This window comes from Microcaecilia unicolor, chromosome 6 (assembly GCF_901765095.1).
Source record: "Microcaecilia unicolor chromosome 6, aMicUni1.1, whole genome shotgun sequence".
Classification (NCBI taxonomy): Eukaryota; Metazoa; Chordata; class Amphibia; order Gymnophiona; family Siphonopidae; genus Microcaecilia; species Microcaecilia unicolor.
Genome location: NC_044036.1, coordinates 164,883,198 through 164,901,810, shown reverse-complemented (window position 1 = coordinate 164,901,810; position 18,613 = coordinate 164,883,198). Strand labels below are relative to the sequence as shown.

Here is an 18,613-nt window from a genome sequence, read left to right as displayed (position 1 = left end):
GGGGGTTGAGAGGGTCATTGACAGGGGGGTCCAGGGCCAAATCTACAGGTGCCCAGGCTCCAGTGGCCCCATGTAGCTACGCCATTGGATTAGGGTAATTAATAATTTACCTGTGTACTTTCAAATTCTGCCCATGTCCCACCCAAACTCCACCTGCACACACCTACCGGCTGAGTACTTTTATGCTGGTCAATACTTATAAGAGCCTATTCAAACATGTAAATCAGTGTTTCACCCATACAAATCATTTAGGGGCCCTTTCACTAAGCCGTGTAGGTGCCTACACATGCCTAACGTGTCAATTCGGAGTTATCACCTGGCTACCACATGGCCCAGGCAGTAATTTTGATTTTTATGCTTATCCGCTACACGTGCTGGAAACCGGGCAGTAATTGTCATTCTACGCGCATTACTGCCCGGTTAACGCATGAGACCTTACTGCTAAGTCAGTGGGTGACAGTAAGGTCTCAGGCCCAAAACGGACACGCTACAATTTTTATCTTGACTCATGTCCATTTTCGGCCAAAGATAAAAGGCCCTTTTTGCCGTTGCGCTGAAAAATGGACCTGTGCGCGTCCAATATGCACGTCTACATCAGCGCAAGCCATTTTTCAGCGCAGCTTAGTGAAAGGACCCCTTATACAATTATCCTCACAATGCAGCAGCAGTTTGAGAGACTTTCAGGAGTACTGCAGCTGAAAATTCATAGATACGGGACTTCTACATTGAATATTGACCTGAATATTTCTACTTCTACATTGAATATTGACCTGAATATTTCCTGACATTCTTGAGGCTACTTCTTTGCAGCTTGATATCATATTCTTTAGTTCTTCAGTTTCCTTGTAGTTGACAGGGCTTCTTTGTGCATTAATAGCTTTCAAGTATTTCAGTGTCTACATCATATCTCACTTGTCTCTGCTCCAGGATATACCCTATTCAAGTACTCAAGTCTCTTTTGTTATGTCTCAGGTGCAGACTCAGCACCCTTGGTCCTCTACTTCTTTCAGTCTTGGGGTTCCACCTCTGCCACTCCTTCGTACCCTGACATATCTTAAAAAACAAAGTAAAACTCTTGTCATCTTGCTTGACATCTTAAACTATCATTTTTTTCTGTTCTTTTCCTATCCTGATTTCTTTATTTGTCTCTTTCAGCTTTAATATTCATTTTTGTGTTCCTCTTTTTGTGATTGGAGGCTCATTTTCAAAGCACTTAGGGGTCCAAGGTGCACTGAAAAATGGCTTGCAGTAGTGTAGGCGTGGGTTTTGGGCGCGCGCAGAATCATTTTTCAGCGCACCTGTAAAAAATGCCTTTTTAAATTTTTGCTGAAAATGGACATGTGGCAAAATCAAAATTGCTGCGTGTCCATTTTGGATCTGCGACCTTACCACCAGCCATTGACCTAGCGGTAAAGTCTCACATGGTAACCGGGCGGTAATGACCTACGCGCACCAAATGCCACTTGGCGCTCGGCTGATAACACGCGGCCGAAATGATTTTTCGGCCACATGTATCGAACGCGCAGCAAAAACGAAATTACCGCAAGGGCCACGTGGTAGCCATGAGGGAACTCCATTTTGGCACACATTGGGCACGCATAGACATGCGGCTTAGGAAAAGGTCTCCTTAGATTTAGGTTCCTATGTAACTTTGTAAGTCTTGTGAAAAGGGTCCACTGCTTCCCAGCAAGGTGGAGCTGTCCACCAGCCATTCTTCCAGATCTCACCACAATTGCCGACAGTAGCTAGGTTAAACGGTTTTTATTATCAAGCCAATAACAGCTGTCACAAACTTCAGCACATAGGTTTCCAGGAAAGCAGGTAAATAAAGCAGGCTTCCAAATAAGTCAGGTTTCCAATAAAGCAGGTAAATAAAGCAGGTTTTCAAGCACATCAGGCTTCCACTAAAGCAGGTAAATAAAGCAGGTTGCCAAATACATCAGGCTTCCAATAAAGCAGGCTACTCTCACCACCAACCCTTTCCAAACCCTCAGGAGCTGGCCATTCCCGCCGTGGAACTCTGCCACTCCATAGAGGCTTCTCCTCCCCCCTGGGATTCCTCCTCCTTCTGATCTACTCCCCCCCTTCCATATAATCCATCCAATCATCTTCTTCCCTCTCCATGGGCCCCTCTTTATTCCAGCTGGGCCGCATGGTATATTGATTGCATATCCGGGGAACTGAGCCTCTTCCCTCCGCCTCCCCCTAGTGGGCGACAAAATTATAGGCTCAGCCTGGCTATCCCCCTGGCTCCCCCTGCTGGAGCTGGGAATCCATGTCTCCAGACTACTCTCTGCCTCCCTCCTTGCAATGGCTTCTGGTACTTGTATTTGAGGGTCTAAATGCTTCATCATAGCCACCCTGGCAGTAGCCTTATCACAGTCTAAGTGCTTGAAAATATGCCTGTCTGTGCTTTATGAATGCTACCTTTATAGGTCTGTATTTTTCCACCCACTGTCTCGGAGAATTGTATTGTTTTATTTTCCTCACATAAAGAAGATCTGTTGTCAGTTTTATAGCGCCTTTAAGTTTAGTCCACTGTGCTTCTATTTTCCTTCTCTCCTCTCACTCTGTCATGTGCTCCTTCAGGTAATCCCCCATCTTACGAAAGTTAGCATGTATGAATCCAGGACTTTGAGCTTGGTGTAACTAAACTCTGCCTTAGTGTTTATATCAAACCATTCCCTGTGATGATCATTGCTGCCTAGGTGGTACACGCTTGGACATTGACATACTCTCACTGTGAGTAATAGATTCAGCACTGCTCCTTCCCTCATGGATTTGAAAGATATCCATGTACCATCTTCTTTTTTTCCAAAATGGCCCAGGGCTCTTCCTTTCCTTTCAGTCACTCTAATCTTGTTTATTGACAAGCCACTTCTCCCCTTTTTCTGCCATCTCTATCCCTCCTAAGCAGACTATAGCTTGATATTGCCACATCCATTGATAACAGCAACAATATCCAACTACAACCCTGCCATTAGGGCTTGCAAATGGGGGAGGGGGGGGGGAATTGACCTAATACCTCAAGTACAGAATGACACAGGGACAAAACTTGTCCCAGTCCCCATCCCATCCCCATGGATTCTGTCTCTGTCCCCGCCTCGTCCCCATGGGTTCTGTCTCCATCCCCACCCCATCTTCGCAGGTTCTGTCTCTGTTCCTGCCCCGTTCCAACAGTCCCTGTCTCCGTCCCTGCCTCATCCCTACAGATTCTGTCCCCATGGTCTCTATCCTCATCTGCAGAAGCCTCAAACAATTATGATTTTATATTTAAATCTTTTTATTAAAGTATAAAAAGGAACAATATGCTGTGGAACTGTTGTGTATAAATTACCAGTAGAAAACAATAGTAATAGCGAGCAACTATAATAACCCTCCTCACCACCACCCTCTACCCTTCCAACCCCAACAATAGCTGATTTCTACTATCCCAAGGAATCCTAATCCACCCTGTTCAAATGTCCAGGGGAACAAAATATAACCCGTTCTGTATGCCCTAGAGGGGTGAAATATCCCTATGAAGCACTGTTATGATTTTTAAATCTGTGGATAAATAAGAAGTCATCAACAATCTCAGAATTGAGTCTAGCTCTTCTGTCTTCCACATTCCCTCCTGCAATAGAAGATGTCTTCTTAGAAGATGTGCTAGTAGCAGGATATACAAGATCCCCCTTCCAAATTTTGCTAGTTGTGGCCAGCATGTTTGCTTTTTTTCCCCAAAAAAATCAAAATATTGTTGTCTGCATCACTCAAACATAAATAACAGTCCAGTTTATTAACAGGTTTCTAAGTAGAAAATGACATGGGGACAGATTTTGTCCCCATCCCCGTAGGATCTGTCCCCATCCCCGCCCCGTCTCCATAGGATCTGTCCCCACCCCATCCCCGCAAGCTCTGCCCCCATCCCCGCAGTTACTGTGGGTCCCCGTCCCCATGTCATTCTCTAATCTCAAGTTACAGCTATAAACCGGGAAGAGACCTGATTGATCCGGAAAATATTAAGTGCTGGATTTAGTAAATGGTGCCAAAAAGTATGCACTGGGAAAAATATGTGCACAGCGTCATTCTATAAAGGGTGCTCTAGGCTGAGAACTTTTCATACAATAGCATTTGGGGGGGGGGGGGGGGGATTCTATATATGGTGCCTAAAAAATCCTTGTGGAAAACATTTCGCCTAAGCGCATTCTATAAGCGGTGCCTAAATTTAGGCACAATATATAGAATACACTTAGTTGATATCAGGGGCGTAACCACGTAGGGCCACAGGGGCATGGGCCCCCATGGATTTGGCCCTGGCCCCCCTGCCACCAAACCTCCCCTGCCGCCGCCATCGGGTACCTTTGCTGGCGGGGGTCACCAACCCCCGCCAGCCGGTCCTCTTCTCCTGCACGGCCGCGTTGCTGATCTGCAAGGGCAGGCTTCTGTTTCTGTGAGTCTGATGTCCTGCACGTGCAGGACGTCAGACTCATAGAAACAGATGCCTGCCCTTGCAGATCAGCAATGCGGCTGCGCCGGAGAAGAGGACTTCGGCTGGCGGGGTGCAAAGGTACCTGATGGCGGCAGGGGAGGGTTGGCGGCAGCAGGAAGAAGGGATAAAAAGGTTTGGCGCCGTGGGGGTCAAAGGTGGTGGTGGGAGGGGTCAAAATGGCGGGGGTCGGCGGCGCCGGGGGGGGGGGGAGCTAAAATGTGCCCCCTCACCTCGGGCTCTGGACCCGCCAAAGTCTGGCTACGCCCCTAGTTGATATCCCAGCACCTAAAACTATGGGCATCCATTTACACCAACAAAAACATGGCGTAAATCCCGGTGCATAGATTTAGGTACAGAGGGCCATATTCTGTAACTAAGTGTGTAAAATTTGGAACGCTCATGAAAGGCCCATTTCCCTACCCATAACCATGCCCCTTTTATCCTGCATGCGTTAGAAGTTAGGCGCAGTGTGTTACACAATACGCTTAGTGAGTTGTGCATGTAAATTATAATTATTGGCAATTTGTCCTCATTATTGCTTATTAAGAGCTGTTATCAATGCTAATTAGCTTGTTAAGCCAATTAAGTTATATGCATTGTTATAGAATCTGCCTGGATTTTGGCGCAGATCTCTAGGCACGCTATATAGAATCCGAGGGTTAGTGCTCATTCTGGCGCCCAACTTCAGATGCAAGGACTTATACTGGCTGAAACCTGATGTGCAACTGGAGCAGGCAGCCCGCAAATTTTATAACATTGTGTGTAATTCTTGGAAAAGTCCCTGATCCATCCATGCCTCTCCCATAGTCATACCCCCTATTGGGTTGTGCATGGGTCTTTATAGAATTGCATGCAGCCAGATCCATGTACAAATTCAAATTAGAGCCAATTAACATCAATAATTGATTGTTTACTGCCAATTATTTATTGTTAATGGCTCATTCAATAATATATTTGCTCGCAGATCTCAGGAACATGCGCAATTTTAGGTGCTCAAATTTGGGCTCCATTTAGAGAACCTGGGAGTAATTTTCCACTCAGATTTAAATACCTTTATTAACAAGAGCTCATGGCAAAGCAGCATTCGTTGTACGTTACAAAAGGAAGTCAAAATTGAAACTCAGAATAAGTTAGCTCACTTATGTATGCAGTTTATATTGTCTATAAGCAGGTAGGTACACAATAATGAACTAATTAACTACATTTGTTTATGTTATGATATACTGCCTTAGACAAAAGAAGGTCAAAGCGGTTTAAAATAAAAATATTAAAATCATACAGTAGGAAAGGTATATTTAACACACACAGAGACTAAATGTATATCAAAAGGGGCAGGTAAAGGAGTAGGGGATAGCAGAAGGAGGAACAGCATTGTCTCTTAAAAGCTATTCATAAGTACCAGAAACTATGCAAGAAGAAATCCAAAGGCAGCCTGGGAGAAAAAAATCTTCAACTTGGTTTTAAATTTAGCTAGTGAGAGCTCAGATCCAATATCTGCTGGTAAGCCATTCCAAAGATAGGGAGCCAGGAAATAAGTCAGAATGCCGAACAGACTCATAGTGGGCCTGTCTCTGTGAAGGTAGAACCAGTCAATTAGTGAACAAAGAGCGGAATGCTCGAGTGGGAGTGTATGGGATAATCAGGGATGCAAGATAAGAGAGGTTACCCAAGTGAAGAGTCTTGTGAGCAAGGAGAAGGATCTTAAATTGTATGTGATAAGAAATGAAGAGCTAGTGTAGTTTTGCCAACAGGGGAGTAATGGGATCAAAACATTTGGCTTTACATAATAAATGAATGGCCAAATTTTGTAGAGTTTGAAGACAATGGACTGTGGTATTGCAGTAATCAATCTGGGATATAATAAAAGTGTGAGCTAAGGTATGTAATGAGTTGAATTCTAGAAGATGTCTAATGGAGTGTAGTCGACATAGCAAAAGAAACCTTTTTTTCATAACTTGAGAGAACTGGTTCTCAAATACAAGTTTGGAGTTAATCATAACCCCAAGGTATCTGAAAGAATCTACTGGAGTGATAGAGAGGTCATATATTTGAACCAATCATGTGTTTGCATACCTTCGTTAGCCTTGAGGTTCTAACAGAATTCTTCCATGCTATAATTGATACCTATCATGAAAAAATATCTTAGGTAGGACTACAACCAGCAGAAGTTTGGTCTTGAGGCAACTGTAGAAAATCTGTTATGTTTTCTTAGCTGTCACTGTCTCATCGGTAGACATGAGTGAGTAGTGGAGTATCGCAGGGACCAGTACTAGAACCGGTGCTATTTAACACATTTATAAATGATCTGGAAATCGATATGACATATGAGGTGATTAAATTTGCAGGTGACATAAAACTATTTGATTCAAGGCCCTCCTTAACATACAATGCTACCTCTCCACCAATTCAATCCACCCTATTACTATAATATAATTTTTACCCTGGTATGACAGTGTTCCACTGGTTATCCTCCTTCCACCAGGTCTCAGAGATGCCTATTATATCTAATTTTTCATTTAGTGCAATATATTCTCCCATCTTATTTCTTAGGCTTCTGGCATTCGCATATAGACATTTCAAACTATATTTGTTGTTCCTATTTACATCTTGCTCAGCAGTTGACAGTGTTAATTTGCAATATTTTGTCTGCTTTTTATTTAAAGACACCTGGTCTACTATCGTCTCTATTGCAACCTCGCTACCGGGATACCCTCTCTTCCCTGTTTTGGTGATATCTTTGAAAGATACCTTGTTCCGAACCATGCACTTTTGAACGACTGTTGGCCTTCCCCCAGGTTTTAGTTTAAAAGCTGCTCTATTTCCTTTTTAAATGCCGATGCCAGCAGCCTGATCCCAGCCTGGTTAAGGTGGAGCTCATCCTTCCAGAATAGACTCCCCCTTCCCCAGAATGTTGCCCAGTTCCTTACAAATCTAAAACCCTCCTTCCTGCACCATTGCCTCATCCATGCATTGAGACTCTGGAGTTCTGCCTGTCTCTTGAGCCCTGCACGTGAAACAGGGTGCAAAAACTTCTAATGATGAAAAAAAACAGTATGGGCTGTTATTCCTAAACAGGTAATCTAATACTCCAGAGGACTGAAAAACAGCCAAACACAATCCAAAGGGTTGTGTGGAATGAATGTAAAGAAATGAGGAAAGTGGGAAATACCGTCAGAAACCAAGGCTTCTGCCAAGGTCTACTCAACAAGACACTATTATCTATAGAAGACTTTGTGCCCGTGATCAAGTTTCTTGAACAGTTTTTGTAACTCAGTTATCTTTAATATTTGTGCTCTATTATGGGCTTTTTTGTATAAAACATTTGTGCTCTATTATGGGCAATTTTGCATGGAGCTCCTATATGGGCATTTTTGAATGAGTGGAGTAGGGAATATTTACCCCATGAAAGAAACTTGATCACGGGCACAAAGTCTTCTATAGATAATAGTGTCTTGTTGAGTAGACCTTGGCAGAAGCGTTGGTTTCTGAGGGTATTTCCCACTTTCCTCATTTCTTTACATTCATTCCACACAACCCTTTGGATTGTGTTTGGCTGTTTTTCAGTTCTCTGGAGCAAAAACGTCTACCCTAGAGGTTCTAGATTTGAGCTTTCTACCTAAGAACCTAATTTTGGCTTCCAGAACCTCCTTCCCACATTTTTCTATGTCATTGGTACTCACATGTACCAAGACAGCTGGCTCCTCCCCAGCACTATCTAAAATCCTATCTAGGTGACACAGGAGGTCTGCCACCTTCGAACCAGGCAGGCAAGTGATCAGGCGATCCTCATGTCCATCAGCTACCCAGCCATGGTGCGACCTTACCTTGATTATTGAATTCAGTTCTGGTTGCCGTATCTCAAAAAAGATATAGGGGAATTAGAAAAGGTTCAAAGAAGAGTAACCAAAATGATAAAGGGGGTGGAACTCCTCTCATATGAGGAAAGGCTAAAGAGGTTATAGTAGCTTGGGGGAAGCCACTGCTTGCCCTGGGATTGCTGCTATGCTGCTACTATTTGTATTTCTGCCAGGTACTTGTGACCTGGCTTGGCCACTGTTGTAAATGGAATACTGGGCTACATGGACCATTGGTCTGACCCAGTATGGCTATTCTTATGCTCTTATAACATATCAAGTGCAGGATCCCCAAACACCCAAGAAATACAAGCAAATATAATGTGCATATGTTGCCACAGATCAGACTTGAACACCAACATTTTCAGAATGAAAATGCAACCTCCTGTTCATTTTAATACAATTTTATTAAATAAATAAATAAATAAAATTGTATTAAAATGAACAGGAGGTTGCATTTATCAACCTCACATCATTTATTTGTGGCATTTATACCCCGCTCTTTCCGGCTCAATAGCAGGTTCAGTGCGGCTTACAGAGTATGGTACATAGTATCATAGAGATAATACAAAGTATGTTACAAAGTATCATGGAGATAACACATTTATAAAGAGTGGGACAGTAGTGTGCGATGTGGGGAAGGATTGGAGTGTGGGCATTGTTTGTGGTGTGGGTTATTTTCCAGCTTATAATTGAAAAAGAAAAACGCCTATATTGCAACCCAAATCGGGAGATAGACGTTTATCTCACAAAAATGAATAAATCGGTACAATGGAAAGGCGATTTTGGACGTTTTCAACTGCACTCCATCGCGGAAGCGTACAAAGTTGACGGGGGCGTGTCGGAGGCGTGGCAAAGGTGGAACTGGGGCATGGTTATCGGCCGAGGAGAGATGGGCGCCTTTTGCCGGTAATGGAAAAAAAGTATGCGTTTGTAGCTAGAATTTAGGGCACTTTTCCTGGACCCTGTTTTTTCACGAATAAGGCCCCCAAAAGTGCCCTAAGTGACCAGATTACCACCCGAGGGAATCGGGGATGACCTCCCCTGACTCCCCCAGTGGTCACTAACCCCCTCCCACCACAAAAAATGATGTTTCACAACTTTTTATTTTCACCCTCAAATGTCATACCCACCTCCCTGGCAGCAGTATGCAGGTCCCTGGAGCAGTTGTTAAGGGGTGCAGTGGACTTCAGGCAGGTGGACCCAGGCCCATCCCCCCCTACCTGTTACAATTGTGCTGCTTAATGCTTAGTCGTCCAACCCCCCCCCCCAAACCCACTGTACCCACATGTAGGTGCCCCCCTTCACCCCTTAGGGCTATAGTAATGGTGTAGACTTGTGGGCAGTGGGTTTTGAGGGGGATTTGGGGGGCTCAACACACAAGGGAAGGGTGCTATGCACCTGGGAGCTCTTTTACCTTTTTTTTTTGTTTTTGTAAAAGTGCCCCCTAGGGTGCCCGGTTGGTGTCCTGGCATGTGAGGGGGACCAGTGCACTACGAATCCTGGCCCCTCCCACGAACAAATGCTTTGGATTTATTCGTTTTTGAGCTGGGCGCTTTCATTTTCCATTATCGCTGAAAAACAAAAACGCCCAGCTCACAAATTGTCGAATAAAACATGGACGTCTATTTTTTTCGAAAATACAGTTCGTTCTGCCCCTTCACGGACCCGCTCTCGGAGATAAACGCCCATGGAGATAGACGTTTTCGTTCAATTATGCCCCTCTTTGTCTTCTAGAGCCTCCAAGGATGAAAAATTGCAATGTTTTATTTATGTGTTAATAGAATTGGGGCTGGATTAATGCATATTGTGGTCCCTAAGCTGTAACATTTCAGAAGCCCCTCTTCGATTATGTAGGAAGTACATTTAGTTTTCCGTGCTTGTGAAAGAGCATGCATAAAATGCTACATTACATACAAACATTAATTACTATAAAGGTAATACATAATTAGGGCCCTTTTAATGTGAGGCCTTAAGCTGTAGCTTATCTAGTCTATATATAAATCCTGTTCTGTGTATAGTCTTTTGTACCACTGTAATATTTTGCCTTTTTGTTTACAATACAATATATTGAAATGTTACTAGTTTCAGAGACAGAGCAACACAATGAGGCCTTCTCTGTTGATAATGAAGAAGAAAATATTTTACTTGGTGATGACATGGATGAATGCTTGGACTATCCGGGACAGCTGTGTAAACACCTTTGCATCAACACTGTGGGGAGCTATAAATGTGGGTGTTTCCCAGGATATGTACTGCAAGAAGATAAGATCAGCTGCAAACCAGGTGAGAAAAAGATTGGAAACTGCCAATGAAAAGCTGGCCGAGTTTCAGAAGTATGTATTAGCTTAGTTTCTTATCCTTGTTTTCTCTAGACCAGGGGTTCTCAACCTAGTCCTCGGGACACCCAGCTAGTCAGGTTTTCAGGATACACACAATAAATATGCACGAGATAGATCTGCATACAATGGAGGTAGTGCATGCAAATTCCTCTCATACATATTCATTGTGGATATCCTGAAAACTTGACTAGCTAAGGGGTTCTTTTTCAAAATAGAAAAATGTCCAAAAACTGCCATAAAGCACCATTTGGACATTTTTCTTCTAAAACCGTCCAAATTGCTATTTTGAAAACCTATTTTGCAGACGTTTTAGCTATGCAGTTTGTCTGCAGTACGTCCAAGTCACAAAGGGGCATGTCGGGAGCATTTCGAAGGTGGGATATTTTACAGCCCTAATGAACAAAACAGAACTAAAACTAAGATGTTTTTAGAATGAATAAGGCACTAAAAATGTGCTCCAAATGACCAGATGACCACTGGAGGAAATCAAGGGTGACCCCCCCATACCGCCTCTAGTGATCACTGACCCCTTCCCACCCACCCCCAAAAAATGTGAATAAAAATAGTACTCACCAGCTTCTATGACAGCTTCAGATGTTAAAGTCAGGTCTATTAGAACAGCATGCAGGCCTCTGGAGTAGTGGTTGGTGCAGTACTCAGTGGGGGACCCAGGTTCCTATTGCCACCTGTCACACTTGTGGTGGAAACTATGACCCCTCTCCCAAAGTCATCAAAACCCTACTGTATCTACATATAGGTGTCCTCTTCACCCATAATGGCTATTGTAGCTATGTACAGTGGGGGACAGTGTGTTTTGGATGGGTTTTGGAGGGTTCAGGGAACAAGATATGGGAGCAAAGGTAAGATGTGCACCTGGGAGCATTTTCATGAAGTGCACAAAAGTGTTCTCTAGGGTACTCCATTGCTCTCCTGGGATGTCTTGGGGACCAGTCTGCTAAAATTGCAGGTCCCTCCTACATCCCAATGGCTTGATTTTGTGCATTTTTAACTTGCACATTTTTTAAAAAATGGCCTGAAAAGCTAAATGCACAAAGCACAAAATCTTGTTTGAAATGATATTTAAAAAAAAAAAAAGATTGACATTTTTCTTTTTTCAAAATGGGTGTGTTTTCTGTTTGGATTTTGGACTTTAGCGCAAAATGTCCAAAGTCCGACTTAGACACAATATAAAAAATGCCCCTCCATGTGTGTCCTAAGGACTGGGTTGAGAACTTCTGCTCTAGATAGACCACCTTCAACCTTCACTAGTCTTATGAAGATAATCATCCTTGTAAGACATTCCAAGTATGTAGATAGATTAAATCATTTTATGTGGTACCAGGCTGATCACTCCAAAATGTGGTAAACTGAAGTTGCTCACAGGTTATCTCAAGTATCCACAAAGACTATTTGAAATTTCCAAAGTTTTGATGGTCTGTTTCATACCTTTTTTTTATTTTTTTGCTGCAGCATTAATTGTACTTTGGCACAGTATTATAGATCTGCATAATGAGTACATGATGTGTGATTGTCACCTCCATGTTATATTGATAAAATAGATTTTTTTTCAGGAGTCTGAGGTTTTCAGCTTATGTTTGATCATGATGTAGGTTTCAGATCTTATTTATTTATTGTTTATATTCTACACTATCTTGCAAATTCTAGGCAAAGCACAGTGTAATATACATAATAATTAAAATCATAGATAACAGTAAAACAAATTCAGCAGTTTGTTGGTTTGTCTTGCTATGGTTATCTGTTTTACTGATGCGTACACCACTGAGATATAGCTGTGATTGTGCGGTCTAACAAATACAAGAAATACATTTTTAAAAATAAGTATTTGCCTACAAGGCAGTGCTGCCACCTATTGGCAGAACCTGAGACAACTATTGTAAGTAGCTCAAAGACTGCAAAGAAAGCATTAAGGGCCCTGTTTACTAAAGCGCATTAGCATTTTTAATGCGCCTACAATTAGCGTTTGCGTTAACTGTGTAGGCGTCTATAAGGATATTGTAGGCGCGCACACTGTTAAACACGTGTACATGGTTAACGCGCATTTAAAACACTAACGCGCATATAACGCAGCTTAGTAAACAGGGCCCTAAGACAGGATAGAATCAAAATGCCTGAATATAAATCACTGGGTACAACAGTGATATGCATTACTGACTGTGGTACTTCATAATCCCAGAAAAAAACTGGAAAAAAATTCCCTGGGCAATTGAGTACCAGCAAAGAGGATTTACATTGGTAATTGCATGGACTCAGGAACCTGTAGCTAGTGACATATGCCCTTACTGAAAGTAATATTATAAAGTGTTTTTCACATGTATCGCAGGTTCTACAGATGGAAACTAAAATTGTCTGGCTGAATACATGCACTTAATTCTCTGCAAGGTCATGAGTCCTTACACACATACTACACTTAGAGGGGCATTTTTGAACGGGGACACCCATCTCTAAGGAAGTCCCGCCGAAGGGGCGTGGAAACCCGTATTATCGAAACAAGATGGGCGTCCATCTTTCGTTTCGATAATATGGTTGGGAACGCGCAAATCTCAACATTTAGGTCGACCTTAGAGATGGTCAACCTAAATGTTGAGATGGTCGACCTTATAGATGGTTGTCCCGGATTTTCGGCCATAATGGAAACCAAGGACGACCATCTCAAAAACGACCAAATCCAAGGCATTTGGTTGTGGGAGGAGCCAGCATTAGTAGTGCACTGGTCCCCCTCACATGCCAGGATACCAACCGGGCACCCTAGGGGGCACTGCAGTGGACTTCACAAATTGCTCCCAGGTGCATAGCTCCCTTACCTTGGGTGCTGAGCCCCCCAACCCCCTCCAAAACCCACTCCCCACAACTATACACCACTACCATAGCCCTAAGGAGTAAGGGGGGCACCTACATGTGGGTACAGTGGGTTTCGGGTGGGTTTTGAAGGGCTCCCATTTACCACTACAAGTGTAACAGGTAGGGGGGATGGGCCTGGGTCCGCCTGGCTGAAGTGCATGGCACCCACTAAAAACTGCTCCAGGGACCTGCATACTGCTGTGATGGAGCTGGGTATGACATTTGAGTCTGGCATAGAGGCTGGCAAAAACTGTTAAAAAATTTTTTTTTGGGTGGGAGGGGGTTGGTGACCACTGGGGAAGTAAGGGGAGGTGATCCCCGATTCCCTTCGGTGGTCATTTGGTCAGTTCGGGCACCTTTTCGAGGCTTGGTCATGAAAACAAATGGACCAAGTAAAATCGGCCAAATGCTCATGAGGAATGCGCTTCTTTTTTCCATTATCAGCTGAGGACGGCCATCTCTTAATCACGCCCCAGACTCGCCTTTGGTACAGTGCCGACACGCCCCCCCCCCCCCCCCCCCCCCCGTGAACTTTGGTCGTCCCCACGACGGAAAGTAGTTGAGGGCGCCCAAAATCGGCTTTCGATTATGACCATCTCCCGATTTGTGTCGGAAGATGGGCGCCCTTCTCTTTCGAAAATTCCCCTGTTAGGGTCCCTTTTACTAGGCTGTGGTAAAAAGGGCCCTGCATTAGTGGTGGGGGCCATTTTTGCCGCATGACGAGGCCCTTTTTACTGCAGCTGGTAAAAAGGCTGAAAAAAGACATGGCCATGTGGTAAGATTGCTCTTTCCATGTGGCAATGGAAGGGGAGCACTTCTACCACACACTAAGGTGGTGGTAAGGTCTCCCACGCTAACCCAGCGGTAACCGGGTAGTGTGCGGTGATGCCTGATTGCTGCCAGGTAACCCCCTACAGAAATATTTTTTGAATATTTCCGCTAGCACCGGAAATTCCGTGCACTGGGGATGAAATTACCGCCAGCATCCACGTTGGGCTGGTGATAGATCCTGATTGACTCACGGTAAGCCTATGGTGGGCTTACTGCCGCTTAGTAAAAGGGCCTTTTAGGCACTAACCCCCAGATTCTATATATGGCACCCAAATTTTGACATTGATTCAAGATGTGCATGCAACTTAACGGTTAGATTCTATATATGGCGCCTAAAAAAACTTGGCACTGAAAATACCCGCTTAAACAGTATTCTATAAGCTGTGCCTAAAGTTTGGCGCAGTTTATAGAAAAAACGCTTAAGCGAAGAGTTGCATGTAAATTTCGGCATAGCCATTTGCACCAACAAAAATGGGGTCTAAGTGCTTGCACCTAAATTTATGCACAGAGCAGCATTATTCTGTAATTACACATGTAATTCAAAACCATGCCCCCAATCCGCCCTGAAACACCCATGAACCTCCCCCTCCCATTTCTATGCTCCCTTTTTTTGGACCGCATGTAAATTTTAGATGCCAATCCTGAGTCTAACTTTACATGCGTTACTTCCAATTAAATCTAATTAGTGCCTATAATTGCTGTTAAAAAGCCAAAATTGGCACTAATTGGTTCTTTATTCATTTGACTGAACAACAAACTAAAAAAAAAAGAAACAGTTCATGGAAGACAGTCTAATATGTACAGTTCCAACACATATTTATTAGGATTTATTTACTGCCTTTTTGAAGGAATTCACTCAAGGCGGTGTTCAGCAAGAATAAGTAAAAAATGAGCAATAGACAATTACAGCAGTAAAAATATTCAAACAACAATACATTGCAATGTAACATACTATGCCAACACAATACACAATAAAACATTTTAATAAACAATATAGGGTGTAAGCAAAGACGAACATATAGATAGATAAGATAGAGTAACAGGAGAAAGAAAATACAATATTAACACATAAAGGTCATAAATCAAATCCATGTAAAATCACATTTATCTCTGGCTCATCCTGGATCAGGGTTCTTCTGAGCACTGGCAGGCATTCCACTAGAAAGGAGGCTCCTCCACCCTCATTCCTCTCCTGCCTGTGGTGTCTTCTCCCACCAGACACTCCTTCCCTTAGGGCTCCCCACACCGGGAGACCAAGCACTGGCACCCTTTACCCTTGGGCAAGGATCTCATCCACCAGTCACCACAGGTTTTCACTTACTTCATTCCAGGACTTCTCCCTCAATGCTCAAGATCTTGGGGGGGGGGGGGGGGGAGGAGAAACCAAAGAACCTGTTACCACAAACAACCCTGTTTATCTTCTCCTCACCCTGCCCACTAGGGCTAGGATTCTCTTTATCCACCCAAAGGTTGTCATAGAGACCCTGAGAAAATCCTCTCACCCCCTGCCTGTAACAGAAACACTTTTCGGAGGGGGGTCACCCTCATATTCAGTGCTGGCACCCAGATAGCTATCCAGGTAGGTTAGAACTGAAATGTATTTATTTCTTTATCTTTTCACACCATTTGATATACCGCCCTTCTGGCTTGTGGCCAATCACAGTAGTTCAGAATACATGTTAACATATAACTAAACTTTATAATGTAAAAATTAACCATAAACCCACTTGTGCTGAGGCAGCCTATCCAGACTCTTAATGTCAATGTCCAGATATTACCACAAGTTCCAAAGCAGGCGAGGCCTGGGCGGAGTTTCCACTTAGCTGGTTAGCATCAGTTTTCAGAACCGCTAACTGAGTAACTGCCTGGATAAAATTAGGACACTAAAAATCTGTTCTAACTTTTATCTGGGTACCGGTCTGAATGTTCCAGCAACTAAATTATATCCAGATATTCAGTACTTTCTGGCATCCGGATACCTGCACTGAATATCCAGGCATAACACAACCATGATGACCAGTGTTTAAATCAAATGCAGACCTCCTGAACGTTACCCCCAGCCTTTCTTCCTCAGCTATGCATGCTTGAGTGTTATGCAGCGGTGCACAGCTGTTGAACTGGTGAACATGTGGCTGATGTTCATGTAGCTCAAACTTTCCAACAAAGAAAAATGTAAAGATTCATGATCTGCCTATACTTGTTCTCTCTTTCTTTTCAGCATGTGATATATGAAGAATAGCTTTGTGATCGGAGTTGATAATCTTTATCCAGCCCAGACACATGTTATTGCTTCCTGAATGTTCATTTTAGCTGAAATAGTTGATCCTAAGCCAGTGGCTTAAAATTCTAAATTACCTAATGCGGTGGAAGTCTTGAGAAAAAAAGCCTATTGTACTGTAATTGCTGTAATGTCTAGTATTTTCAGTTTGGCGAGACACCAAGCTTAATCAGTACAGTTAAAATCTTTGTTTAGTTGCACAACATACCAGTATTTTACTTAGCTATTACTTAATTGCTTAATAAAAAAAAATGAATGTTGCCATCCAAGAATATTTTTCCCAAGAGATTCCAAGGTACATGGAAGCTTTACATTTTATTTTATTTTTTTTAACTGAAATCAGCTGTAGGTTGAGATACCCTTCTAAATGTCCAGCAAAAAAGAAATGCAAGATGCTCATAGTATGTGATCTTTCCAGACCTCACAAATTCTCTTCTTCACAACTAACAAAGTCTCTAGTTTTCTCCAGGACCATAATGACTATCAAGAACAGTTCATGCAGCAATAGATTTTCATTTCATTTAGTTATTTTTTTTTAATTATTTTGTTTTAAATTATTCTGCTTCATTATTGAAAGAAAAGATAAATATAATGAAAATTTTAAAAAGAAACAAACCACCCCCCCAAAATGAAATTGAGAAATGTTGCCAATTCAAAGCTCCACTGTTTCCTTCTACAACCAAAAAAAAAAAAAAAAAAAATCATTCCATGCTAAAAACCTTTCTGTTCCCAAAGACTGCTTCATAACATTCCATTGACTTCTACCTCCTAGTATCATCCATTCTCCATTCCTATAATGTTTTTGGTCTCATGCATTACACCAATGGTCTCTAATTGTTCTCATGCTTCACGCTAACCTTATCGGCTTTTGTCTCACCTAGAATGTAAACCGCACTCAACCCTGGAAAGGGGATATTAGCGGTATACAAAAATTGATTTGATTTCTCACCTTTCCCTTGTCTTATCTTATTTTGTGGTTTCTTTCCATTGTTTCTGCTAGTATTGTACACTGCTTTGATTCCTGTCCTGAAAGGTGGTATATTAAATGCCTCAATAAACATAAACATAAATGCCTCAATAAACATAAACATAAATGTCACAAATAAATAAATATAATGAACATCTATGCCCCCACAGCTGACTCTTCCAATGTCCATAGACAGCTTGCAAAAATTTTGTTGGAGCTGGGGAATGTACCTGTTATAGTTGCAAGGGAATTTAATTAACCTTTATATCTAACTTTAGATTGACAATCCAAACCCATGGCAAGGAAATAGAAGTCCTTTTACCAAGCTGCGGGAAAAAGGGCCCTGAGCTAGTGGTGGGTGCCATTTTTCCCACACGCCAGGGCCCGTTTTACCGCAGCAGGTAAAAAGCCCTCAGACAAACATGGCAATTCTTATGTACTTATCCCTTAGCCAGGCAAGAACCCAATCTATGTTCAATTTACAGACTGGTCTTGATTAATGTAGATGTCAAAATGTATGCTAAGATCCTAGCTCCTAGACCATGATGACCAAATGGAGTTTATGATGGGCAGACACTCAAAAGACAATGACTGTGTCTTTTTCAATAACTTAGGGCTTAATACCCTTTTGTAAAAGAGCACCTAACACATGCTTAGTGAGGGGAAAAACAGGTTACCACAAAACATGGTAAAAGCATTTTACGGTATTATACCTACTTGAATGCACTAAAGGGTCCTTTTACAAAGCCATGGTAAAAAGTGGCCTGTGGTAGTGTTTTTTGGTGCGTGCTAGGTAATTTTGTACTGTGGCTGGGGAAAAAAGGCTTTTTTCAATGGGGACAGTAAATGGCCGTGCGCTAGAATTAAAGGTAGCGCTTGGCTATTAACTACCTGCAGTAAGGGCTCACTCATTACTTGTGCAGTACTCATGTAGCACATGCCAATGCGGCCGCATTGCCGATTACCGCCTGAGATATTTTCTACTGTGAGAAACAGCGCGTACCAACTTTG

At 42.7% G+C, this 18,613-nt stretch overlaps 1 protein-coding gene across 2 annotated transcripts in view; it reads left to right on the top strand.

Moving 5' to 3' along the window:
• FBLN2 (fibulin 2) overlaps positions 1-18,613 on the top strand; it is a 206,428-nt gene that overhangs the window by 130,820 nt on the left and 56,995 nt on the right. For both annotated transcript variants that reach the window (XM_030206340.1, XM_030206338.1), the window contains exon 6: positions 10,411-10,611. In XM_030206340.1, the coding sequence (XP_030062200.1) occupies positions 10,411-10,611 (201 nt within the window). The remainder of the gene's footprint in view (positions 1-10,410; positions 10,612-18,613) is intronic.